Raw genomic sequence first — 27185 nt, 5'->3', positions numbered from 1 at the left:
AGTTCCAGGTCTGCTCAACTTGCCCCTGCTCTCTGCCCTGAGTCTCCTGAGCATCTTATTTCTTACCTTGATAGGAACAGGGGAATATCACTGCCACTGTCCATTCTACTCCCATTCCTCCAAGGCCTAGTCAGGAGGGCAAGACATATACCCAGGTCAGTTAGAGGGAAGCCTATTGGTAAAGAAGGTATTGAATCCTTACATTTCAGATCAGAGGGAAGTCCCTGCCTTTGATCCCGAGCTTCCTGGTCTCTGCCTTCTGTGGAAAGGGACCCTAATGATCTCAGAACGGGGATCATTTTACATAAGAATCTTCCTATTGCATCATTATTAGACTCTCATTGCAGGAATGTAATGGCTACATGCCAAGACATGAGCACCTCATCATCAATATTGCACTTGTAAAAAAATAATCATAGTTCAGTATTTTTCAGGTTTTTTCCCCAAAAGTGAAACCAGAAAAGTCCTAGAAAAAAAAGCCAGTTTCTCTCTCCTGAAACACATCAGTTTTTCTTTGGGAACCTTCCTGTGGGTCTCTGTAGAATCGTCTCGGGATCAACCAGAGACTGTGCCTGGCTCAGGGGCCCAGTGCACCAAAGGCAGAGCTGGGGATCCCTGCTGGGTTGGAGGCCCATCCCAAGGGGCTCTGGTCAGATGGGACTGAGAGAAGCCATGATGCCCTCCTACCCGGCCTTCTCCAGTGGGGGTGGGCACATGAACCAGAGGTTCCCAGAAAGAGCTTCTCCCTTGTCTCTTGTGGGGAGCCGGGGTGCTCAGAGAATGAAGGGTGCCAGCTTGTCCTTCCCCACTCTACTCCAAAGTACCAGACCCACGTGCCCAGGTCCCCCCACAGCCAGATGTGGACTTTCCAGCTGTGTCCATGTGGGAGTGACTGTCCTAACTGTTAGACCATGTGCAGTGTGATATTTTTTTAACAGACAAATAATAAAAAGTGTAACAGTGCCTGTGTAACAATGGTGGGGCTTCTCTGTGGGTCGTACCTGGAGCTCAGTCCTATTATGGCCTCCCAGAGAGGAGTTGGGGGCGGGGCTTAGGGGGTGGGCAATGTCAGGGTGGCTGGGGAACAAGGAGAATGAAGGGAAATCAGATTCAGACAGGGACAGAAGGGAGAAACCTCATTTAAGGTTACCACACATCGCTGGTCTGGTCCAGTCCCTATTCACCCCACAACCTCCTCCTCAGGCCTCACCATTGCTCAAGAGTCAGTCCTGGAGGGTGAAATCTAATTAATTCCACCTCCAGTGAAGTGTTCAGAGTCCCATTAAACCCACACCATTTTCCTAAATTCCATGGAGACTTGTGCTAAGGCAAGTCACAATTCCTTTTTGTACCTCAATTATCCTCTCTGTAAAAATGAGTAGGTTCTGGGGGCAGCTAGATGGAGCAGTGGATTGAGCACCAACCCTGGATTCAGGAGGACCCAAGTTCAAATCTGACCTAAGACACTTGACACTTACTAGCTGTGTGACCCTGGGCAAGTCACTTAACCCCATTTGCCTCACCAAAAAAAAAAAAAAATGAGTAGGTTCATTCTCAATCTCTTACAAAGACTCAGTATTTATTCGATGAAAAGGAGTGATAAGAGACATCAGTGTATAGTGTACAAAGACCCAAAAGTTTGGAGACTCGCTGCCCAACCTTGGCTGAGTTCCTTCCCTCTTTTTTTTTTGTGTGTGTGTGAGGCAATTGGGGTTAAGTGACTTGCCCAGGGTCACATAGCTAGTAAGTGTTAAGTGTCTGAGGCCAGATTTGAACTCAGGTACTCCTGACTCCAGGGCTGGTGCTCTATCCACTGCGCCACCTAGCTGCCCCCATTCCTTCCCTCTTTTAAGCCTCATTTTCCTCATCTATAAAATCATTATCACAAGAGTATCTTCTAGGTCTGACAATTTGGAATTCTGAGAGTCCCACAGAATTTCCTCATCTGTAAAGTGAGGGATTGGGCTAGATGTCCTATGAAGTCTCTTCTGCCTCTAAAGCAAAGCCCCTATCTCCCTACTGACCAGGAACATGGGTGGGGAATGCCACCTGCTCTGCCCTCCCCTCCTCCCTTCTTCCCTCTACAGCTCAGTGGTCTGACCCAACACCTATGCTCCCTGAGGCTGGAGATGGAGGTGGGATGGAGCTGGTTTATTTTCTAATAGTTTGACCAAGGACTCTCAGAGGGCAAGAGCCTCCCATGGGCAGGAAGTAATTAAGACCAGGTGGGTGGGTGGGGGAACAACCCAGGATTGAGAATAGGTCAGCTGGCAGATATCCAGCTGAGAGGCCTCTGACCTGTTCTGGGCGGAGGACTTCAACTCACCTTCCCCAGAGCACTAGGGTAGGCAAGGCAATTACTAACTGGTCTCCTACATTGATGGATGGTTTTCTGGAGAGGAAACTGCCCTGTCTCTGCTATACCGTCTGACCTTAGAGAAGAAGGGTGAGGGACTCATCTGAGGCCCTGAGTGACGACAGGATCTGGGTGCCAACCTTCTTGGAGGAGGATAAGGGGTGGGGGAGGGGTGATTCATCCCTTTCCTAGAGAAGACTTCCTATGCTGGGGTGAGAGGAGGGAGAAGTGGGGGTAATGGACAATTGAGAGTGAGTGGCTAGTGCCAGGACAATGTAAGCTGGTTGAGAGCAGGGACTTTCATTTTCTTCTTTCCATTCTTAGTATCTAGCACGCACAGTGTCTAGGGCATCATAGGCATATCATAAATGCTTGTTGAATGGAATCTGGAGCAGATAAAGATGGGGCCTGGAAGTTTTCCTCATAACAACTCTATGAGGTGGCTAGTGAAAGTGTTCTTCCTCCCACCAACACCTCGGCCCTTCCCACCTCTGACTCTGGGAACAGTATGGGTCACAACCACATCTGGAAGGAACTGTCCAATCCCTCACCATCCCTTCCACCGAAACATGCCTCCCTGTTCAACATTCCCCTGAAAGTGTTGTCTTCCCCTATTAGACTGTAACCTCCTTGAGGTCAGGGGCTGACTTGATTTTTGTATTTGTAACACCAAATGCTTAGCACTATGTCTGATACCTAGTAAGAGCTCAATAAATCCTTTCTCATTCATTCACTTTACAAAGGAGAAAACAGAGAGGAAACATAGCTTATCCAAGGTCACACAACTTGTAAGTGTCAAATCAACAAATATTTATTAAACACCTACTGTTTGGGGTTCCCGCACTGGATTTTTGGTGAAATACAAGGTTCAGATAAGATGCTCCTTAGCCTTATGGAGTTCACAGCCTAGTAAGGAGCTAGCACTCGAACACAGATCTTTTGAGTCCAGGGCTTGGGCTGAAATAGTCAGCAATAGTTCTGGATATGGGTGGGGTGGGGTGGCATGGTACTCAGGTGCCTCCCCTGGAAATCCAAGGGATGTTGGGGGAGAGAGATGATTTGCCTAAGAAATGAGGGTCCAGCAGGAGAGAGGCAGAGGATGAAAAAGCAAATTTAGAGTATGTCAATGAGGCATGATCACAGAAAGAAAAAGACTAGGCTTGAAATCAGAGGAGCTGGATTCAAATCCTAGCTCTGCCACTAACTAGCTGTGTGACCTTGGGCTAGGTGGCTCAGTGGATAGAGCACCAGGCTTGGAGTCAGGAAGACCTGAGTGCTAAGTGAAGTGAGTAGAACCAAGAAGACATTGAACTGTGACAGACTTGGCTCTTCTCAGCAACACGATGATCCAAGACAATTCCAAAAGACTCATGATGGAAAATGCTTTCCACAACCAGAAAAAGAACTGTGGAGCCTGAATGCAGATTGAGGCTTATTGTTTTCACTTTTGTTGTTGTTTTTTGTTTCTTCTTTCTTGTGCTTTTCCCCTTCTGTTCTGATTCTTCTCTCACAACATGACTAATGTGGAAACATGTTTAACATGATTGCAATGTATAACCTATATCAGATTGCTTGCTGGCTTTGAGAGGGGGGAGGGAGAAAAATTTGGAACTCAAAATCTTACAAAAATCAATGTTGAAAAGAATCTTTACATGTAATTGGGAAAAAATAAAATAAAATACTATTTTTTTTTTTTGGTGAGGCAATTGGGGTTAAGAGACTTGCCCAGGGTCACACAGCTAGTAAGTGTCAAGTGTCTGAGGTCGGATTTGAACTCAGGTCCTCCTGAATCCAAGGCCAGTGCTTTATCTACTGTGCCACCTAGCTGCCCCAATAAAATACTATTAAAAAAAAAAAGGAAGACCCAAGTTCAAGTGCCATAGACACTCAGTAGCTGTGTGATCTGGGCCAGGCATTTCGCCTCGGTTTGCCTCAGTTTCCTCAACTGTAAAATGGGGATAATAATAACGCTTACCTTCCAGAGTTGTTGTGAGGATCAAATGAGTTAGTTTGTGTGCCCAGCACACACTAGGTGCTTAATAAATGCTTGTTTCATTCCTTCCTTGGTGAGCCTCGGAGTCCTTATCTGTCAAATGAAGGGGGTGAACTAGGTTCTTTCCGCTTTAAATCCCATAATCCTAGAGCAGATTTCACATGGGATCTCCACAGTCCTTGCAAGTGGCTGGACCCAGAAGGGAAGCGAGGCAATCCCTGACTCAGGAGAAGTCGATAGTTCATTCTCTGCTATCAGCCACAAGGCGCAGCTTCTGGATGAGAAGCCCGAAGAGAGCAGGTGTCCAGCAGAGTGGTTTCAGGGGCCAGGAGACGCTGAGTGCTCTGGAAATGTGTATGTCCCCACATCAGAGATAAGAAAGTCGATGCCCAGCATGAAAATAATTTGGGGGGGGGTCACAGAGGCAGCCTCAGAGCCTGGGTTTGTAGCTATGCCCTCCGCAGGGGGGCCTTAAAAAGCTGCAGTCCTTCAGGCTGCTCTCCTGGGCTCAGATCCCAGGGTTCAGCTCTGTCCAGATACCCTTCCCATTAGGTCCACCCCCCCTCCCCCCAGCTGCTTCTGCCAGTTCCCTGGGACACCGGCCAGAGGCCCTGGTGTTACCCGGCAAGGGCGGGGAGGGGGGAGATCCAAAATATATTCCCCGGCAGGCCCCCTCCCTTCCCTCTTCTTTTACAAAATCAGTTTTCCTTCCTTCCGCCAGGATTTCCCCCCACCTCCCGTCAGCCTCTCGATATAGGGTCCTGAATGTCCAATTCCCTCTTCTTCTGCCCCTCCCACTCTGCTTCCCCCTCCCCTCAGCTGTCCCCTCGGGCTGGGAAGGACGCGTGTCCTTGGAAGGATAGAGTGAGACTGGGGAGAGGGGCCCGACAGCTCCAGGCTCCCTCGGGGGAGAGGGGCAGGCTGGAGGCTGACCTTTAGAGCCATATAGATTGTGCGTGGCTCTCAATGTATGTCACTATGTATTTGCATGTCCAGCCATATAGCATACGTGGGTATATTGCATTGCATTCACATAGGCTTGAATGTGCGCATACCTACACGGTACATATGTGTATTGTGTCTGTATATGTGTGTGCGCACGTTTATGTGTCTATACCTGCAATACATGTGTGTTTGTACAGCATATATACCCTTACACATCTCCCACTGTAGGACGACAGGAGGCTGGGGCCCACCAGGGAAGAGACACCCACCCCCTGGTTGGGTGCGCAAGCGCCCAGGTCCCGCCCCCCACAAATAAAGTGGCTCCTCCCTCTCTCCCTCCCTCCTGTCACCACAGGCTGCTTTGCTACTGAACAACCTTCTTAGCCATCACTGGGACAGAGCAGCTGGCTCTGGGTCCGGACGGTGGCTTGTCCGCCCTCCTCTTCGGCTGCTCTTCCTCCTCTGCTCTTCCTCCTCTGCCCTTCCTCCTGCCTTCTCTCCTCATCCTTTCCTCTCTGCCTTCATCTCCTTCTCTTCCCCTTCTCTCCCCCCACCCCTTCTCCACTTCTCTTCTCTCTCTCTCTCCTCTTCCTCTAGACTCTGTCTGGCCTCTGGTCCCTCAGCATGGATTCTGGGACTCGGGGACCCTCAGGGCCTCTGGAGTCTGGGGGAAAGCCACCAAACTGGCAGGAAGCCAAGACTTTCTATGACAGCCTGGCACCAAAAAAGAAGCCCAAATCGGTAAGATGCAGCCCTGGGTATGCCCGGGAGAGGGGGACCCCAAACCCTGATGAGGGAGGGACAGAGGGACTGGGAGATGGAAGGATCCTTGTTCCCCAGGCAGGAAAACTGCTAGAGTGAAATCTCCACTTCCCTCCCTCCCCTTTTCTCCTCCTCCTCCTCTCCCTCCCCTCGTATTCCCTCCCAGTCTCTGGCAGGGGCTGGGTGTTTATTTCAGTTCTGGCCTGGGCTTTGTGCTTCTCTTCTTCCCCATCAGAATGCCCTCCCCCTCCCTCCTCCTATCAGCCCCCAGCCCCTGGTCACAGCCCTGCTTCTTGCTCTTGGGTCTCAAAGCACATGTTGGTCTAATTGAATTACATCTAAATGAATGGAATAGAGGATGGCTTCCCTGTCCAGACTCACGTCTCTGGGCTCTCTGGAGTGTGGGGCCTGAGGTTCCCCGGCCCAGGATCGATTGGGTCTCTAATCATTGAGATTCTCATTCCAGGCTGTTTACCCCAATAGTCTGGAGCTGGATAGAACCCTGGTGGAGATCGGGGACAGTGACATTTGTGCAGTTAGGGAGGAGGGGAGGGTCTCAGACTATTGGCCCCAGGTGACAGACAGATTTATCCTCTGCTGGAAGGGACCTTAGACATAATTAGCCCAACCACCTAGTTTTACAAATGAAGAAATGGCGCTGAATTGATAGGCTTCAAGAGTAAATGGCGGGGGCAGCTAGATGACGCAGTGGATAAAGCACCAGCCCTGGATTCAGGAGTACTTGAGTTCAAATCCGGCCTCAGACACTTAAAACTTACTAGCTGTGTGACCCTGGGCAAGTCACTTAACCCCAATTGCCTCACCAAAAAAAAAAAAAGAGTAAATGGCTGATCCATATTGGAGGAGAGATTGAGTAGCCCATTCTGCTGGCTCCCTTCCCTACTGCCTGCAAACCTGCCCATCTCTCCCATCCTCAAAACACTTAACTTGAGCTTTCCAGCCCCACCATCATCCTCTGTCTCCTCTGACCTTATGATCAGATGCCTTGAAAAGGCCTCTAGAATAAGGCCTCCACTTTCTCTCCTCTCATTCTCTTCCTAACCCTTCACAATCTGACCTCATCACTCCACTAAAGCTGCTCTCTCCAAAGTCATCAACAATCTCCTAATTCCTAAATCCAGTGTCCCTTTCTCTTTCTCTCTTTTTTTTTTTTGTGGGGCAATGAGGGTTAAGTGACTTGCCAATGGTCACACAGCTAGTAAGTGTCAAGTGTCTGAGGCTGGATTTGAACTCTGGTCCTCCTGAATCCAGGGCCAGTGCTTTATCCACTGCACCACCTAGCTACCCCCAGTGGCCCTTTCTCAATCCTCATTCTCCTCAACTTCTCTGAAGCCTGTGACACTGTTGATCATTTTCTCCTCCTTGACACTTCTCTACAGGTTTTTAGAACACCATGTTCCCCTGACTCTCCTCTTCCTCATCTGACTGCTCCTTTAGATATCGCCTTTGCTTCATCTTCATCCAAGTTGTGCCCGATAACCATGGGTGTCCCACTGGGCTCTGTACTGGGCCCTCTTCTCTTTTCTTCCATACTATTTCTCTTGGAGATCCCATTGGTTCCCATGGACCTAATGAACATTTCTATGCTGATGATTCTCACATCTACCCTCCTGTTCTAACCTCTCTGCTGGCCTCCAATCTTACATCTCCATCTGCCTTTCAGACATCTCAAATTCAACATGTTCAAAACGAACTCATTATCTTTTTAAAGTAATAAACATTTTTATTTATAGTTTTGAGTTCCAATTTTTATCCCTCCTTCCCTCCCTCCCCTCTCCCCTCTTTGAGGCAGTAAGCAGATATTTTACATAATTATACATGTACAATTATGTAAAACATTACCACATTAGTCATTTTGTATAAGAAAATTTGAATAAAAGAAAAAATGCTTCAGTCTGTGTTCCATCAATATCAGTTCTTTCTTTGGAGGTGGACAGTATGTTTCATCAATAGTCCTTTGGGATTATCTTGGATCATTGAATTGTTGAGGATAGTTAAATCATTCACAGTTCTTCATCAAGCAATATTGTCTCTGAGCACAATGTTCTCTTGGTTTGGCTTACTTCACTATACATCAATTCACACAAGTCTTTCCAGGCCTTTCTGAAATCATCCTGCTTGTCATTTCTTACAGCACAATAATATTCCATCACCATCATATACCACAGCTTGTTTAGTCATTCCCCAATTGATGGGCATTCCTTTGATTTCCAATTCTTAGCCACCACAAAAAGAGCTGCTATAAATATTTTTGTACAAATAGGTCTTTTTCTCTTTTGGGGAATGTATTTGGGATATAAACCTAGCAGTGGCATTTCTGGGTCGAAGGGTATGCACAATTCTTTTTTTTTTTTTAGTGAGGCAATTGGGGTTAAGTGACTTGCCCAGGGCCACACAGCTAGTAAGTGTTAAGTGTCTGAGGCCGGATTTGAACTCAGGTACTCCTGACTCCAGGGGCGGTGCTCTATCCACTGTGCTGCCCCGGTATGCACAATTCTATAGCCCTTTGGGCATATGAACTCATTATCTTTCCTCCTAAAACCTACCCTCCCCCACTACTACCTTCTTTATTACTTCCTCCCCGCTCCTCCTGGCAATGAGGGTTAAGTGACTTGCCCAGAGTCACACAGCTAGTAAGTGTCAAGTGTCTGAGGCCAAATTTGAATTCAGATCCTCTTGAATCCAGGGCCGGTGCTTTATCCACTGCACCACCTAGCTGCCCCTCCCTTCCTTATTACTTTAGAGGGAAACACCATCTTTCCCAGTTCCTCAGGCTCACAACCTTGGAGTCATGCTGGATTTCTAATTATCTCTCCCACCTCCCCATAGCCAAGCTGTTGCCAAGGTTCATCAATTTCTTCTTTTCATGATCTCTCAAATACACCCCCTTCTCTCTTCCGACACTGCAAGCACCTTGTTAATTCTCATCACCTCGTGATTAGACTATTACAAGAGCCTTCTGGTAGGTCTGCCTGAGTCAAGTCTTTCCCCACTCTGGTCCACTCACCATTCAGCTGCCAAAGAGATTTTCCTAAAGTCCAGGTCTGACCATGCCACCCGACTCCTCAGTAAACTTCAGTGGCTTCCTATTACCTCCAGAATCAAATATAAAATCTTCTATTTGGTATTCAATGACCTTCACAACCCAGCCCACTCCCCTTCTAGTTCCCTTCCTCCCTGACACATACACTTGGATCCAGCGACACTGACCTCTTTACTGTACCTTCAACACATCACCCCAACTATTGGGATTTTCTCTGCCCATACTGGCTTCTATGACTTCCTTCAAGTCCTAATTAAAGTCCCATCTTCTACAGGAAGCCTTTCCCAACCCCTCTCAATTCTAGTGCCATCCCTCATTTTAATTATTTCCTATTTATCCCCTGTATTGAGCTTGTTTGCATATATCTGTTTGCTCATTGTCGCCTCCATTAGATTGTGGGCTCAAAAAAAAAAAAAAAGATTGTGGGCTCCATGAGGGCAGGGACTGTCTTTTGCCTCTTTTTGTATCCCCAGCACTTAGAACAGTAGCTGACACATAGTAGGCACTTAATAAATGTTTACTGACTGACTGACTAATTGACTGATTGGTCCTCAAATGTGGTCTGAATTGAAGAGGGTTCCCGGGAGAGCAGTCAGATGCTGAGCAGGAACAAATAAGGGATTAAGGACTGTCTAGAGGGCTGTCCAGCATTCAGAGACTTGGAGGAGCCCAGAGTATGTCCCCCTGTCCCTTTCACTCTCCTCTATGGAGACAGCTCTCAGGGTATTCACACAGACCCCACCCCCAACTGACCTAACCTGGCCCTGACCCTCCTCTTGGACCAGCTCTGCTCAGCTGGGGTTCAAGAAGGAGACATAGCTGCAGTTACGGGAGACTTCCCAAGACCTCGATCCTCCGGGCTCCTGGCCAGTGCTGTCCCCCAGGACTCCCTGACTTGGGAACGTTAGAGTATTCGAGCTTTCCTATTCCCTCTAGTTCCTGGTGCCCCATCTCTGCTCTACTTTCCTTCCCCAGAGCCCTGAGGAGGACTTGAAGAAAGGCTTCTGGGCCCCTTGTTGCCATCACCCCCTTCCCTTCTACCTTACCAGAGAATAGGAGGGTGAGGATAAAAGACCCCTCCAAGTCTAGTCCGGGGTACATGGAATATTCTCCTTTTTCTTCACAAACTCATGGCCCAGGTCAAGTTTTGACCTAAGGCCCTGACTTTTCCCTTACTCAGCTACCTCTGGGAAGGATTTTAAAAGAAAGGTAAGGGGCAGTTAGGTGGTGCAGTAGATAAAGCACTGGCCCTGGATTCAGGAGGACCTGAGTTCAAATCCGTCCTCAGATACTTGACACTTACTAGCTGTGTGACCCTGGGCAACTCACTTAACCCTCACAAATAAATAAATAAACAAACAAATAAATAAATGGAGGAATGAAAGGACAAATAAATAAATAGATAAATAAATAAATGAAAGGTAAATGGAGAGTGACCCTCAACCTTCCTTCCCAGGACTGTTACAAAGAATTCTTGCACTTGGGATAAGTTCTGTGGGGGATAAATGGAATAGAGGACAGTGTGACCTCAGATAATTGGGGGATAGCCCATCTCCCACCTCCCAGAGAGGGACCAAGAGACCATTTGGGACCAGCTGGCTTGGACAGGATTGGGGGAGTCTTGGGGTCTTGACATCTCTTCAAACACGTGATCCATCACCCTCCTTCCTTTCCCCTTTCCTCACTGTATTGTCATTAGAAAAGCAGCTTTTCAGGAAACTGTCTCTTCCCCAAAGCAGCCTGTTGTGGTGCCTGGGTGGAGATAGACAAACAGAAGGACAGAGAGAGATGAAGAGAGAGAGAAAGCACCAAATGATATGTGTATGTATATATGGAGATGTTGAAATATATTATGTATATGTGGCATCTGTGCATCCCTTCACATGTGGGCCCCCAGAAAACCCATCTTGGGTTCAGACATTTTCTGGGTTAGCACCTACTCAAAAAGCAGCTCATGAGCCCTCACCAGGGTATTTACTTTTACTAGCCTGCCAAAAAACACAGTAATTCTTTTTTTCTTTTTCTTTTTTAAGATTCTTTTTTTATTTTGAGTTCCAAATTCTTCCCCTCCCTCCTGCCCCTTCCCCACTCACTGAGAAGGCATTATCATATAATACCCATTATTGCTTTTTTGGTTTTGGGGTTTTTTTTTTGGTTTGTTTTTTTGCGGGGCAATGGGGGTTAAGTGACTAGCCCAGGGTCACACAGCTAGTAAGTGTCAAGTGTCTGAGGCCAGATTTGAACTCAGGTCCTCCTGAATCCAGGGCTGGTGCTTTATCCACTGCGCCACCTAGCTGCCCCTATAATACCCATTATTATACATGAGGAGACAGTAATTCAGAGCAAACTTATAAGTGAGGTGACTCTGGACAAATTTCTTCATCTCTTAAGCCTCAGTTTCCTCCTCTATGAAAGGAGGATAATACTTATACTACCTATTCCATAGGACTGCTATAAGAAAAGTGCTTTCTTTGTAAGACTCAAAGTATCACATAAATGGTTATAGTTATGTTTATTATTACCTCTGGTGTGCGTGTGTGTGTGTGCATGTGTGTAAATATGGATTGTGTATGTGTGTTCTTTCCTCTGTGAGGGCCAAAATTTGATATACGGAGTGTATTAGGGTGACTCACCTTAATATTGGGGTCCCGGAAATATGAGGGACTCTTTTAGGTTTAATTTCCCCTTTGAACTTTGCTTTTTATATATTCCTTCCAGGCCAATAAGAAAAGGAGCCTCTGAGCTTTAGTTCATAAAGGATCAGCTTTTATTGCTTGGGAATTAATTAGACCACAAAGGTGAAACCAATTAGGGAAATAAGGAAGTAGAAATACAGATGGACAGTCTTAACTCTAAGCTTAGCCTATGGGATCCCAGAGATTAAGCTAGTTCAAAGGCATTTAGGGTTTTCCTTCATAAAACTCACCAATCCCGAACTTCCCGCCGGGCCAAGAACCAGCATGCCCAAGACCGAGCACAAACCACCCCACCACCGAGCCAAGCCGAGCGCCACCAGACTACTTTCTAGGCTGAAAAAGACTGAATTTTTTGAACGCCCTGCCCCCCCCCCCGAAGTTGCCTCCCTTCCAGTGGAGTTTTCCTCCCCCAAAAGGGGAGGTCCTTCAAAAGCTGCTCAGTTGCGTGCACAATGTCAGGGTGGGCCAGGTGTGTCCCCTCCCAAATGATTCAGCTAAAACTTTCTATATTAATCTTTACCACAAATAATTTTTACCACACCTCTACATCAGGCTGCACTGAAGGGGAGCCTGGGAGACCCAGATTTGGAAGGAGGAGACAGGATCCTACCCTCAGGGAGCCCTGAGCTTGAATGGATGTTATTATCTCTTCTAGAGGAAGTTAAGTGGTGTAATGGATGGATTGCCTGACTTGGAATCAGGAAAACCTCAGTCCAAACTAGACACTGAGTTTTGTGACCCTGAGCAAGCCTGCCTCTGTTTCCTCATCTGTAAAACTAGAATAATAATAAAAGCACCTATCACCCAGGGTTGCTATTAGGATAAAAAGAGATAACATTAGTAAACCTTAAAGCACTATATAAACGATGGTTATTATTTATCTCAAAGAGAAGAAAGAAACAACTTCACACTTGGGGCTCCCTGAGGAAAGGAAATAAGCATTTATCTAGCACCTACTAAGTATAAGGCACTGTGCTGAGCACTTTTTACAAATGTCTTATTTGATCCTCACAGCAACCTGGGGAAGTAGGTGCTATTATTATCCCCACTTTACAGTTGAGGAAACTGAGGCAGACAGAGGTTAAATGACTTGCCCAGGATTACATAGCTACTAAGTGTCTGTATCCAGATTTGAACTCAAGTCTTCCTGACTCTACCACTATACTGGGGTCCCCTTGGGCAGGCTCTTGTTTCTGTCTTCCCAGCGCACAGTAGGGCTCTATACCCAGTGAGTCACTCTCTCTCCCTTTCCCTGCAGCCAAAGCCTCAGAATGCCATTACCATCGCCGTGTCATCCAGGGCCCTCTTCCGAATGGAGGAGGAACAGCGCATCTACAAGGAGAAGGGGGTAGAGGAGTATGTTCGGTACCAGCTCGAGCATGAAAATGAACCACTCAACCCAGGGCCTGCTTTCCCCTTTGTGAGGGTAAGTGTATGTGAGCCCAGTTCATTCCTCCTTTCTCCCATCTTTGCCCAGCCCGACAATGTAGTCCCATGGTGTAGATTGGCAGGAAGGGTTCATTCTTAGGATCCTAGAATTTAGAACTAGAAAGGCCCTTGGAGATCATTTCATCCAATGCATTCATTTTTACAAGGGGGAAAACAGAGGCCCATTTGTGCAACAAACATTTATTAATCACCTACTGTATGCAAAGTGTTGTGCTGGGCACTGAGGAGATACAAAAGTTGAATAAGACAGGGTATCTGCCCTCACAAAGCTTAAAGTCTAATGAGAGACAAGACACAGGGGTGAATAATGAAACATACTATTTCAATGCATCATGATCAGTGAGTTCATTTCTATAGATACTCCACGGGCAAATAGCCTAACCCCTTTATGCTATCTACTAGAAAGTTTTCATGAACTACTATGGCCAAAAAGTGAATCATCCTGAAGGCAACCCACAGTGTAAGTGTGACATCCCTACATTGAACTAGACTGGTCCTTAGGTGGCAGATACAGTCTCTCATTGGACGAGTACTCAGAGCCTTTCTAGTTTGGTAGGAGCTACAAGAACTTGTGCTTTGAGAGGGCAGAGTCAGCTTCATACCATGATAAGGGTATCAGAGGGGGAAGTCAGTGGAAGGTCATCTCAATATATAATATCACACGATGAATGCATTAGAGAGATGCCAGGTATGTTGTGAGGTTCAAGGTCATTCATTCCAAGGTGAAATGAGGGAGGACTTCTTGGAGGAGGTGGCATTTGAATTGAGCTTTAAATGATGGTTGGAATTTAGAAGGCAAAGAGTAATAGGGAAGGCATTCTATAGATATGGGCAGCTAGGTGGCACAGTGGATAGAGTGCCAAGCTGGGAGACGGGAAGACTCATCTTCATCAGTTCAAATCCAGCCTCAGACACTTAGTACCTGAGTGATCCTGGGCAAGTCACTTCACCCTGTTTGCCTCAGTTTCCTCATCTGTAAAATGAGCAGGAGAAGGAAATGGCAAACCACTCCAGTACCTTGGCCAAGAAAACCCCAAATGGAGTCACGAAGAGTCAGGTGTGACTGAACAATTTCCTGATTCCAGGCTTAGTATCCACTGTGCCACCTAGTAACTCTAATAGCTAGCTAGCATGCTTCTCCTTCCATTAAGTCTAAATCTTACTCTCTGAAACTGCCCCTCATTTCTTCTAGTTCTGCCCTCTATGCCCAAGTGGAAGAATCCTTGCACAGAACCACCCTCCAAATACCTAACAGCAGTAGCCATGTCACCTCTCAGTCATCCCCAGTTTCTTCCACACATCCTTCTATGACTTGGCCTCCAAACTTCTTACCTTCCTGGTTGTCCTTTTGTAGATAGAATCTAGTTTTTTTTATGTCCTTTCTAAAATGTGGCGCTCGATCCCGAACCCAACCTTCTTACCTTGTCTCTTCTAGAGAGAATAATGGTGATGATGATGATAAATATACTCTCCATTCCTTCATCCAAGCAATCAATAAAGACTGATGAGCCCTGGATTTGGCATCAGGGAATAAGACTTTAAATCTTGGCTCAGCTACTTAGCATCCGTGTAGCTGGGAAAATCATTTCCTTTCTCTGCATCTCAGTTCCCCGATGTAGAAAATGAGACAAATGGACCAGACAATCCGTCAATGACCATCCAACAAATGTTTATTAAATGCCCACAGTGTGAATGCCCCTGTGCATGGTTTGAGGAGAGATACTAGTCTAGCTAAGACATAAACCTTGCCCTCATGGAGTTCACGGAGTAGCCGGAGCATAAGACACAAACACAGATAACCATAATGCACATGATTATGTAATAAGTGCATTGAAGGGGCAGCTAGGTGGCGCAGTGGATAAAGCACCAGCCCTGGATTCAGGAGGACCTGAGTTCAAATCTGGCCTCAGACACTTGACACTTACTAACTGTGTGACCTTGGGCAAGTCATTTAACCCTCATTGCCCTGCCAAAAACAAAAACAAATAAGTGCATTGGAGAGGCACCAAAACCGCGTGAAATTGGAAGGACAAAGTTGTGATGGGGAGGTGAGGAGGGATGGAGATTAGGGAAGACTTCATAGAGTGTCCACTTCGTGATGCCCGTGGGACACAGAGAGGGGGTATGAGGAGAGCTCTTTTGATACTCCTTATCCAGACTTCCTGTGTAACCTCGGATGTGACATTTTGCTTATTTTCTCTAGATCTCGGTTTTCTTTTTCTACAATAGGGAAAGATGCTGCTCTCCTAGTAACTCGTGTGGGTGGCCCTGGGAGACCAGCTAAGGCAATCTTTCGAGGTCCTTCTGTTGCCTAACAAGTACCTCAGAGGAGGAACAAAGTCTAGAACAGATAGAGTAAGCAATGTACTCCAATTTCAGACTTTAGTCCTTGGGAAAAATTCACAACAAAAACCGTCTGGACTAGGTGATGGAGGAAGGTTATGGAAGCACTTTAAGGAGAGAATAAACAGATTGGATTTTGTTTTGGTGGGGAGCTACTGGGGGGAAGGGTCAATTGCTGGGTACTACTTGCTCTGGAAAAGAACATTCACTGGATTTGAGATTTTCCCTAGTGTGGCCAGAATGGGACCTGTAGGCAAGGGAGAAGTTGAAATGACCCTGTGTTTCCATTATCCCCTTAGTTGGCAGGATGACTCCCTGGTCTCTGAAAGGCCCAGATAAGCTGAGGAGCCTAGTGGGGTACAAGGAGGCCCCATCAGCTATGCTACAACCTCTCTCTTCCTCCTGCCTAGGCCCTGGAGGCTGTGAACAGCCGACTTCGGGAACTGTATCCTGATAGCGAGGACCTCTTTGACATTGTCCTCATGACCAACAACCATGCTCAGGTTGGGGTCCGGCTTATCAACAGCATCAACCACTACAGTAAGTGTGGGGAAGGAAATGCAGTCAGAACAAAGGATCCACCCACAAACAGCCTGATCCAGTAAGCACGAATGGAGCCCTTCCATCCAAAAACAAAGCAAAAGACCAGTCCCTATCCCTGTTCTACTCCAGGATGTGGGAGAAGAGGGAATACAACACAAAACCATGCAGGATAATTTGAGGAGAAAAGACTAGGCATTAATAATCAAAAGGGATTACAGAAGGTTTCCCATAGCAGATGGTACATAACTTGAGTTTTGAAGGAAATCAGGGATTCTAAAAGGCCAGATGGGAGGAGGGAGTATATTCCGGGCATGCAAAGGCATGGAGGTGGGAAATTAAGGACTGAATTCAGTGAACCTCAAATTAGTCAGGTTGGTTGGAACATAGAGTGCATGAAGTGGAGTGGAGCATCTGAAAAGGCGGACTTGAGCCAGACTGTGAAAAGTTTTAAATGTTAATCTTAGACCACCTTAGGTATGTTCCAGAAAAAAATTGGGAAGCACTAACATTTCTTGAGTAGAGGGAGTGATGTTGTCAAACCTGTGCTTTTAGGAAGATTGTTTTCATTGAATTGTTTTAATGTGAAGAATAGTTTAGAGAGGAGCTGAAAGATTGGGAGTCTAATTAGAAAGTGGTTGCATTAGTTCAGGGGAGAGGTGATAAGGGTCTGAACTAGGGTACTGGCCATATGAATAGAAGGAATGAATATGATGAGATGTGCTATGGGGATAGAATCAAGAAGAATTAGCAACTGATTCGGCTATGGGGAATGAAGGAAAGAATTGAGATGACTGAGATTGTGAACCTGGGTGTCTGAAAGGTTAATGGTGCCCATGACAGAGATAGGGAAGCATGGAAGATAATGAGGTTTGTTTTAGAAATACTGAGTTTGAGATAACATCCAGAGACATCCAGGTAGAAAGACTTTCAGTGGTAAAATAGGTGTTAATGGACTTTTTGGTGATGCTCAGAAGAGAGACTAGGGTTGTATCTGTAGATTGGGAAGTCATCTACCTAGAGATGATCATTAAACCCATGGGAGGTGATGAGATCTCTGAGTTAGACTGTTGAGAAAGAAAAAAAGGAGGATTTGGGTTAGGGATTGAGGGTTTTATTCTGTTCAAGGAACAGAATAATGGGGGACTCTCACTGTTAGGTGTCAAGACTCTTCTCTCTGGACTTGCTCTGCAAATAAAGAATAAAGGGATCTGGAAGGAACCTTTGAGTAAACTGTAGAACATAGAACGTTAGAGATGTAAGGGATCATAGCACACAGTATGTCTGAACTGGAAAGGACCTCAGAACAGCAAGGGGTAGAGGTCGATGGGGACTGTCCAGAAGCTGGTCCAAAAACGTTAGGTTTCCCTTTCATGTGTGATTTTTAGTCAGATGCTGGATGGCCCTTTATTGGAGATATTAAAAAGAGGAATTGCATTTGGGTCCCAGGAGACCCTTCCAAATCTGTGATTTGCTGATTTTGTGACCTGAGAATGTGGACTGTCACTCCCCACTAGATAATGGAACACTGAAGGTTAGAGCTGGAAGGGTCCTTAGCAGCATGGGGTAGTGGACACAAGTGCTGAACTTTTTTCAGGAGAGCCTGATGGGGTCTGAATCCAGCCATGGGGAAATCGCTAAATCTCTCAGTACCTCAGTTTCTTCATCTGTAAAATGGGGGTTATCATATTGTAACGATTGGAATGACGCCACCTTCTGGAGATTTACTGTAGCAAAGCATCACCATGAGGTGAAGGCCTCTGAGGGCAAGCCATGTGGTCAAGGTCCTTGGCGTCAGGAAGTGACGTTTGCTCGTGGGTACTGTCTATCAAGGCTACCAGCCAATCAACTTGAGGAGCTTCCCATTTCTAGGAGTAGGACAAGAAGTAGGAAGCAGACGCTGGCAGAGGGGTTCGTTTTCTTTTGGTTCCTGACCTCGCCATGGTGGGTCAGATGATAAGGTCTCTTAGAAATAGTTAGATTTTTACCTTTCTCTCTGATCTTAATGCTCTTTAATAAATACACAAACATTTAAATACTCTTGCTAAAGCTTATAATTTATTGGCAACCACTCATTAGATTTTAGATAGTTTAGCTAGAATTTTAGCCCTTACAATATGCATGATGCCTAACTCAAAACACTGTCATGGGGGCAGCTAGGTGGCACAGTGGATAGAGCACCAGCCCTGGAGTCAGGACTACCTGAGTTCAAATCCGGCCTCAGACACTTGACACTTATTAGCTGTGTGACCCTAGGCAAGTCACTTAACCCTCACTGCCCTGCCCCCCCATCTCTCAGACTCAGTTTCCCCATCTGTCCAATGAGGATAATAAAGGCAGCCACTTTACAGGGAGATAAAGTCAATAAAGTGCTTTGCAGACCTTAAAGCATCTATATAAAAATGAGTTATTGTTATTAAAACTCCAGAAATGGGAGTTAAATGATTTGCCTGTGGCCATAGATGACTTTGAATGACAGTGGCCTTGACAACCCAAGATAACTAAGGTCCTGGAGCTCTTCATATTAGCATAGCTCCACCCACCTCCTACAGTGACTCTCCCATATGATTACACACAGTAACTGCATACAGTTCCCCCAAAGTGCCCTGGTAATGTCATTTCAAAGCCTCACCCTAGGAAGACAAGGGGGCAGTCTGATCTTTACCCATTTGTCAGTTTGGGCCCAACTCTTTCCCCCAAAGCCTCATCCAATACTAACAACGGCTCATATTTTATAAACTTTTATCATGTTTACAAAACACTTTCAATCTATTATCCCATTTGATCATTGCAATACCCTCTGTGAGGTTGGTCAACAGCTGGTATATTCCCATTTTATCGAAGAGGAAACTGAGGTCCAGAGAAGGGCAGTGACTTACCCAAGGTCACACTAGTAAGCTTGTCTAGATTCGTCTAGGTTATCTAGACTCAGTGTCTAGATTTGAACATAAATTTTTTTCTGTGTCCTTACCATTACACTGTGCTGTCTATTGGAAGAAGAGGCCATAAGGAGAAAGGTAGTGTTTACCCATCATTGGTCATTTACTGAGCATCTTCCATATGTGGAACCTCTATACCAGCCTTCCTCTCCTCCCATTACCCAGTGGGATACTCTGTCTCCCATGGGTCCAGTACCAATAACCCTTGGACAATGGAGCCAAGATGGTGGCACCTACCCATTGGATTTGGCCATGAGGTCCTGAATTTTGATAATGACTTTGTCATCAAGTGGGTTTAATGCATCAGTCACCCCTCTGACCTTTTTCCCCAGACCTGTTCATTGAGAGATTCTGCATGACCGGGGGAAATAGCCCCATCTGCTACCTGAAAGCTTACCACACCAACCTTTACCTGTCCTCTGATGCAGAGAAAGTGAGTGAAGCCATTGGAGAGGGTGAGTCTGGGGCTAGACCCCACTAGGGGCAAGGAAGGGGATGGGCCAGGGGCGCCTGCAAGTCTCAGGAGGATAGAGAAAACCCTAGAGAGAGCCTGCTGAGGGAGAGTCTGGTACCATATCAAGGGTGATGCTGTGTTCTTGGTTATCATGATGATCCGGGTGGAGAAGGTACACTTTGGAATGTGAAGCTGGGGGCCCCTAGGTGGCATAGCGGAAAAACACCGGCCCTGGATTCAGGAGGACCTGAGTTCAAATTCGGCCTCAGATACTTGACACTTACTAGCTTGTGTGACCCTGGACAAGTCACTTAACCCTCATTGCCTTACCCCCACCAAAAAAAGGAATGTGGGGCTGAAATAGAGCCTTCTATCTGTGTCCCTGGGCTCTGAGAACAAATAATATCAGTAGTGGCTCCTATTTATAAAAGGTACCCCAGGGGGCAGCTAGGTGGCGCAGTGGATAAAGCACCGGCCCTGGATTCAGGAGTACCTGAGTTCAAATCCGGCCTCCGACACTTGACACTTACTAGCTGTGTGACCCTGAGCAAGTCACTTAACCCCCATTGCCCCGCAAAAAAAAAAAAGGTACCCCCAAAGTTTGGGGACACTATGTATATCTTTTTTTCCTTGTTGTTTAGTCATTTTCAGTTGTGTTCAACTCTTCATGACCCCATCTGGGGTCTTCTTGGCAAAGATACTGGAGAGGTTTACCATTTCCTTCTCCAGCTCATTTTACAGACAAGGAAAAGGAGGCAAACAGGGTTAAGTGACTTGCCCAGGGTCACACAACTAGTAAGTGTCTGAGGCCATGTTTGAACTCAGGTCTTCCTGACTCCAAGCCCAGCACTCTATCCACCGTGCCAGGTGGCACATAACTAAGCTATAACATAGCTACCCCTATGGTTATCTTTTTACTACCTACAAATGCTCTTCTGACATTATCTCTGACAGGTAGGTCGTATAAGTGTTATTAGTCCCATTTTAAGGATGAGAGAGATAAGTTCATTATGGGAAAGTAACTCCTCCCAAACTGTGCTGGAGTCACATAGCTAATGAGTATCAAAGTCACAACTTGAACCCAGGTCATTCTGGGTTCTCTGGACTTCTTCTTGCTGTGTTTAGGGAAGAGACCCTATAGTTGGATAAGATCCCTGGGACCAGGAGGTGGGACTTCTGACTGTCCATAAAACTTCTGCAGTCACCATCCCCATCCCCATCCCCTGATCTTAGCAGGGCATGACCTCCTTGGGGACAGCACTATCAGCTTTATGCCTGAAGAGCTTGACACCAGAAACCTTTGGAAGGGATGATGTCAGTGATTGCATCATATTGCAGGAGGAACACGGAAAGACTGGAATATGTCCACAGGAGAGCAAACAGGGTGGGGATATACCTGGAAATAAACTGGCTAAGGTGTCCCAGGCCCAGCTGCTTCCCAGGATAAGCCTCAGTTTCCCTATCTGTAAAAAAAAGTCTCCTTATAGTTCTGACATTCTCCAAGTTCTTATCCAGCTTTATGTTCTCAGACCCCTTTCAGCTCTACTGTTCTCTGTTCCCGCCCAACACTGCTTGTCTGTGTTCTAAGGATCCTCTCAGGGGCAGCTAGGTGATGCAGTGGATAGAGCACTGGCCCTGGATTCAGGAGGACCTAAGTTCAAATCCAGCCTCAGACCCTTGACACTTACTAAGTTGTGTGACCCTGGGCAAATCACTTAACCCCAATTGCCACACACACACACACACACACACACACACACACACACACACACACAAAAGGATCCTCTCACCTGTGACATTCTCTATTCTAGGGGCCCTCCCTAATATTCTCTGTTCTAAGGCCCCCACTCTAGGGGCCTTCCCAGCTCTGCCATCCTGGGCTTCTGTGAGTCTGTGCTGTTCCGCCTGGGTGGGATGACAGGCTCCCCTCTGCCTCTCTGAGCCTGTGCTTCGGCTGGGAGCCCTGAGGGTCTGGCCACAGGACCAGAAGTCCTTCCAGAGACTCCATCTGGTCAGGAAGGGCAGCTCAGCGAGCCCAAGGCATCCCTCCACTGCTCCTGCCCCCCTCCCCCACCCAGCCAATTCAGCATGGCCCAAACACGAACTGTCCAGAGAGACACACACACACATGCATCAGGCAAGCCCCTGCTTCACTTCCCCCAGCTCCTGAGAACAGTAGGGGCTGGGCTGGGAGACTCTTTGGCCAGAGCCAGCTGGGGAGCTGGGCACCCACAGCTTCTCTACAGAGGGGAGGCTGTCAGGACCCGGCTCAGGGCCACCCCTCTTCCCTGGGAGTACTTTGGCAATCAAGGCTCTCGGTAATTTATCTGGGACAGCTCCCAGTTGGGACAGTGGGGGTGGGGGAGGGAGGAGGAGAAAACACACACACACACACACACACACACACACACACACACACACACACACACACACACACCATCTGGGCTGAAACAGTCAAGGGAGAAGGGAAACTTCCCCTCCGCTCTCAGGTGCTTTAGGGCAGGACAGACCTGGCATTCTGAAGGACAGAGAGCACTATCAGCAGGATATCAAGAGGAAGCCTGCAGGGCACGGCTGGCTGCGGCAGTACTGGGTGTTTGTGGCACCAGAGGGCTCCACCAGAGGGCTCCCCTCAGCTCCCTACCCCACCATTCCTGGTCCATGGCCATTCTCCAAAGCGTAGAGAGGGTATCCCCTCTTGGGACTGAAAAATTAGATCACCACCTTACACTCATGGCACATCAGAGCTGGGGAAGTCTGGGAAGCCCACAGACCCCTTCCAGAATCTTATTTTAAAATGCATAAAATAAAATACATAGGATTGCTAAGCAAGCCAGTTATATTGAAATATAGTCATCAAAATATTTTAAAAAAAAACAACGAGCTCACAGATTGGAGCTTAAGAACAGCTGGTCTAGTCCAATCTCTTTATTTTGTATAGTAGGAAACAGGCTCAGAGAGGGGGAGTTATTTACATACAGGGGATCATAGGGATATAAGAGGCCACTTTCCTACTTTACAGAGTTGGAAACTGAGGCCTGGGGAAGTTAAGTGAATTGCCCAAGGTCATACAGGCAGTAAGCATCAGAGGTGAGATTTGAATCTACATCCTCTGACTCCAGAGACAGGTCTCTTTCTGCTTGTAGCAGTGATCGACCAGAGCTAGGACTCTGGCTTCCTGATTCCCAGCCCAGGGGGTCTTCTGACTCTCTAGCTGATTAGCAGAGATGTCGAAAACCCTGAGTGTGGGAAGACTGGGTCCCAAGGCACAAGTCCGGAGGGGCACTGGTCCACACCTCGCCTTTGTTTCTTCCCAAAGGGATTGCAGCTGCCACCATCTTCAGCCCCAGCAAGGATGTGGCAGTGCCCCAGAGCCAGCTTCGGGTGGCATTTGATGGGGATGCTGTGCTCTTCTCTGATGAGTCCGAGCAGATTGTGAAAGCCCATGGGCTTGACATGTTCTTCGAACACGAGAAGACATATGAGAACAAGCCCCTGGCTCAGGTACATGCCTAAACTCACTGAGCTCCCCCACCCCCATCATTGAGCCCTTATCCTTACACTGAGCCCCATCCCCATCACTGACCCCGAATCCCTATCACTGACCTCCCATCTTCATCACTGAGCCTCTATCCCCATCACTGAAACCACATCCCCATCATTGACCCTTATCCTATCACTGACCCCCCCACCCTCATCACTGACCCCCCATCCCTATCACTGACCCCCCTATCCCTATCACTGACCCCCCATCCCTATCACTGACCCTCCATCCCTATCACTGAGCTTTCATCCTTACACTGAGCCCCATCCCCATCACTGACCCCCCATCCCTATCACTGACCCCCCATCTCTGTCACTGAGCCTTTATCCTTACACTGAGCCCCATCCCCATCACTGACCCCCTATCTCCATCACTGACCCCCCCATCTCTGTCACTGAGCCTTTATCCTTACACTGAGCCCCATCCCCATCACTGACCCCCTATCTCCATCACTGACCCCCCCCATCCCTGTCTCTGAGCCCTCAATCCCTCCAGGACCCATCCCTGGTACTGAGTCCCCTCCGGCCTGCCCTGGTCAGGTACCGGATAGAGCCACCTCCGCATTCTCCCCACAGGGCCCCCTGAAGGGTTTCTTGGAGGCGCTGGGCAGACTGCAGAAGAAGTTTTACTCCAAGGGCCTGAGGCTGGAATGCCCGATCCGCACCTACTTGGTGACCGCCCGCAGTGCTGCAAGCTCAGGGGCCCGTGCCCTGAAGACTCTGCGCAGCTGGGGTCTGGAGACAGATGAGGCCCTGTTCCTGGCTGGGGCACCCAAAGGCCCCCTGCTTGAAAAGATCCGCCCACACATCTTCTTTGATGACCAGATGTTTCATGTGGCCGGGGCACAGGAGATGGGTACTGTGGCTGCCCACGTCCCCTATGGGGTGGCCCAGGCACCTCGGCGGACAGCGCCCGAGAGGCAGGCTCCCCCAGCAGCCCAGTAGTCATCCTGCCCCTTCCAGCAGTGGGGTCTTCTGAAAAGGGCCGAGTGTAGGGAAAGGCACTGGCCTCCAAAGACGGCTGTGACCTCTTCTCTGTGCCTCAGATTTCCTGTCTGTAAAATGGAGTCAATGACTGACCCTGCCTCACAGGGTCATTGTGAGGAAAGCTCTTTGTATAGTATCAGAATGGGAATTTCCATCGTTGTTATTGACATTCAGAGCTGCCCAGCTCCGCTCACCCAGCCCTCACGGTGCCATCTTGTACACAGGGATCCCAGGCTCTGGGCACAGGGTCACCACCTGTCACCCCCATCCCACAGTGCCTGTCTCATTCCTCAGGCGTCCCCTCGCCAACTCCCCTGCTATGCACATCTAACTCACGTGTCTGTTCTGGGCAGGAAGCCAGAATGAGAATAAAGACCTGGGCTGTTCCCGGCCGGGCAGAAGGCAGGGCCAATTCTGGATGCAAAAGGATTTGACCTAAGGAGAGGGACTGTCTCAGCTGGATCCCATTGAATAGTAAATGGAATCAGAGAGAGGAGGGGTAAGAGGGAGGCCTGGCAGCGTCTCTCCCTAGAATGAGCTTGGGATCTGGGATCCAAGAACCGGGGTTAGAATCTGGGTTCTGCCACTTATGACCTGCTTGACCTTGACAGAGTCATTTCCCCTTCTCTGCCTTTGGTTTCTTCATTCATAAAATGAGAGGGATGGGAGGGCTCAGGGGCAGGTGGAAGATTTCCCTGGGTCATAGGCTCTTCCAGATACAAGGTGTCTGAGAGATCATCCACTCCTACCTTCTCATTTAACACTTGAGGACACCGAGTCCCCGAGAGTGACTTGTTCACAGTCACTCACCAGGGAAGTGGTGGAGCCAGAATTTCAACCCAGGTCCTCAGGTTGCAAATCCACAGTCCTCTCCATTTTACTTAGAAATCAACTGTTCCCCCATAAGACAGTGCTCAGACCACTTTTAGTCCACATCAATTTTTCTCCCAGTTTGCAAAATTTTTGTTATCAAAGGATATTCTTAAAATCTCTAAGGTTTAAAAAAACCAAACACAATTCCCCCTTCTCTTCTCATCATCCCAATCTTCTCATTTCTAACTCCCTACTTCCCAAATCTCAATAGTAGGGTTGTTGTTTGTTCTTCAAAGAGGATCATGACATCAAGGTGATGTCATGACTTGCAGTGAATTGGATTTAAGTGAGGGAGCTCTAGGCGAGGTCACTTTCTCCTCCAGAGCCATTTGGGTCCCGTGGCAAGATACATATCAGGACATCTAGAGATGGCCCCAGATGTTTGAGGCAATCGGGGTTAAGTGACTTTCCCAGGGTCACACAGCTAGTATGTGTCTGAGGTGAGATTTGAACTGGGGTCCTCCCAACTTCAGGACCAGAGCTCTATCCACTGCACCACCCAGCAGTAGGAAGAATGGGGGACCTTGGTGCATTGCGGTGGACTCTCAGACAGGCTCGGGGTACCTTTGAGGTCCCTTCCAGCTCTGAATATTCTGTGGTTTTGATGAAGGAACAGAAAACTTTCCCTAGGAAGGCTAGCACAGTGCCTGGGTGGAGTTGATGCAGTTGGCAGGGTCAGCTAATGGGAACGGAGCCGCCTTATGAGTGGCGGTGAGCAGACTGTAACAGGAGTAAAGACGGTGAACGTAGACAGGCTTTTTGCTCCATCATAAGGTCCTTTTCAGCTTACCCAGTCTATGTCCTCTGAGCCCTCCCAGTCCTGACATTCTATGTTCTCACATTCTGTTTACTCCATTACTCTATTTCTGTGACTCGTACGTGGGGTCTCAGCCGGGCTACCAGGGCATATGTGGGCTGGGAGGAGAAAAGCAGGAATCAGCAGAGACCCCGGCACGTGAGACAAAGCAGAGCCTGGTTTGTTCTTACAGAAGCCACAGCAACAGATGGCTGAGCATTCTGATGGATGGCTATGATTTAATGACTTGCTTTGAGCGAAAAGAATAAGAGACTGAGAGTGAGTCAGACTGAGGGAGAGAAAGAGATTAACAGAATAATACATAATCTGGATGCCGGGATAACAGAGTCAGGCAACATTACAGGTGGCTCTGGCGTTTAGACAGGGAAGGCAGAAATTGGGACCCGTGACTGCCAAAAGCAAATCAACAAGCATTTATAAAGCACCTACTATGTGCCCAGGGCAGTGCTAGGGGCAGGGTATACTGAGAAAGGCAAAAGCAAAATCTTTCTCCTAGAGGAGCTTAAGTTCTGATGGGGGAGGCATCCAATTGCCTAGGTATAAATAAGATATATTTGGGATAGTAGCAGCTAGGTGGCACAATGGATAAAGCACCACCACTGGATTTAGGAGGACCTGAGTTCAAATTCAGCCTCAGACACTTGACACTTACTAGCTGGGCAAGTAATTTAACCCTCATTGCCCTGCAAAAAAAGAAAAGAAAAGAAAGCTATATTGGGGATAATTGCAGAGGAAAGGTGCTAACATTAAGGGGGAGCAGAAAAGGCTTCTTGTAGAGGGTGGGATTTTAACTGAGACTTAAAAGAAGCTGAGGAAACCAGGAAGTAGAGATGAGGAGGGAGAGAATTCCGGGCAAGGGGACAGCCAATGAAAAGGTCTGGAGTCCAGACATGCAGTGTGTCCTGTGCTGAACAGCAAGGAAGCCAGAGTCACTGGATTGTAGAGAGTATATGGAAGAGAATATGCTATAAAAAAGACTGGAAAGGAGAGAGACCAGGTTGTAAAGGGCTTTGAAAGTCAAACAGAGGATTTTCTATTTGATGCTGAAGGCAATCTGGGTGCCAGCTATAGTTGGTTACATAGGGGAATGACAAGGCAGCTTGGCCGTACAGTGGATAGAGTGTTGGGCCCGGAGTCAAGAGAATCTGAGGCACCGAGTTTGATCTTGGACATTTAACTAGCCGTGTAACCCTAGACAAGTCACTTAACCTCAGCTTCCTTAATGGTAAAATGGGGATAATAATAACTCCTACCTCTCAAGGCTGTTGTGAGGATCAAATGAAATAATATTTATAAAGCTCTTAGCACAGTGCCTGATATGCAGTAGGTACCATATAAATGCATATTAGTTATCTTCCCTTTGCTTTAGCAAAGTCATTCTGAGAGTTGAATGGAGGCTGGATCGGAGGGGGAAGAGACTTGAG

At 47.5% G+C, this 27185-nt stretch overlaps 1 protein-coding gene across 2 annotated transcripts; it reads left to right on the top strand.

The window, feature by feature from the left end:
- The first annotated feature begins 4532 nt into the window (after positions 1-4532).
- On the top strand, positions 4533-25264 carry NT5C1A (5'-nucleotidase, cytosolic IA). 2 transcript variants are annotated; one of them, XM_043994940.1, is made up of 7 exons: positions 4533-4703; positions 5892-6035; positions 13075-13242; positions 16019-16148; positions 19420-19542; positions 22861-23045; positions 23661-25264. In XM_043994940.1, exons 2-7 carry the CDS (start codon positions 5919-5921, stop codon positions 24027-24029), a joined length of 1092 nt encoding a protein of 363 aa, XP_043850875.1. In that variant the 5' UTR covers positions 4533-4703; positions 5892-5918; the 3' UTR covers positions 24030-25264. The 2 variants fall into 2 exon arrangements, with proteins under 2 accessions (XP_043850875.1, XP_043850874.1); XM_043994939.1 differs by lacking the exon at positions 4533-4703 and having other exon boundaries at positions 5628-6035.
- The last annotated feature ends 1921 nt before the right edge of the window (positions 25265-27185 follow it).

The sequence above is a fragment of the Dromiciops gliroides genome, chromosome 3 (genome assembly GCF_019393635.1).
Source record: "Dromiciops gliroides isolate mDroGli1 chromosome 3, mDroGli1.pri, whole genome shotgun sequence".
In the NCBI taxonomy this organism is placed as follows: domain Eukaryota; kingdom Metazoa; phylum Chordata; class Mammalia; order Microbiotheria; family Microbiotheriidae; genus Dromiciops; species Dromiciops gliroides.
This window is presented reverse-complemented; position numbering and strand designations above follow the sequence as displayed.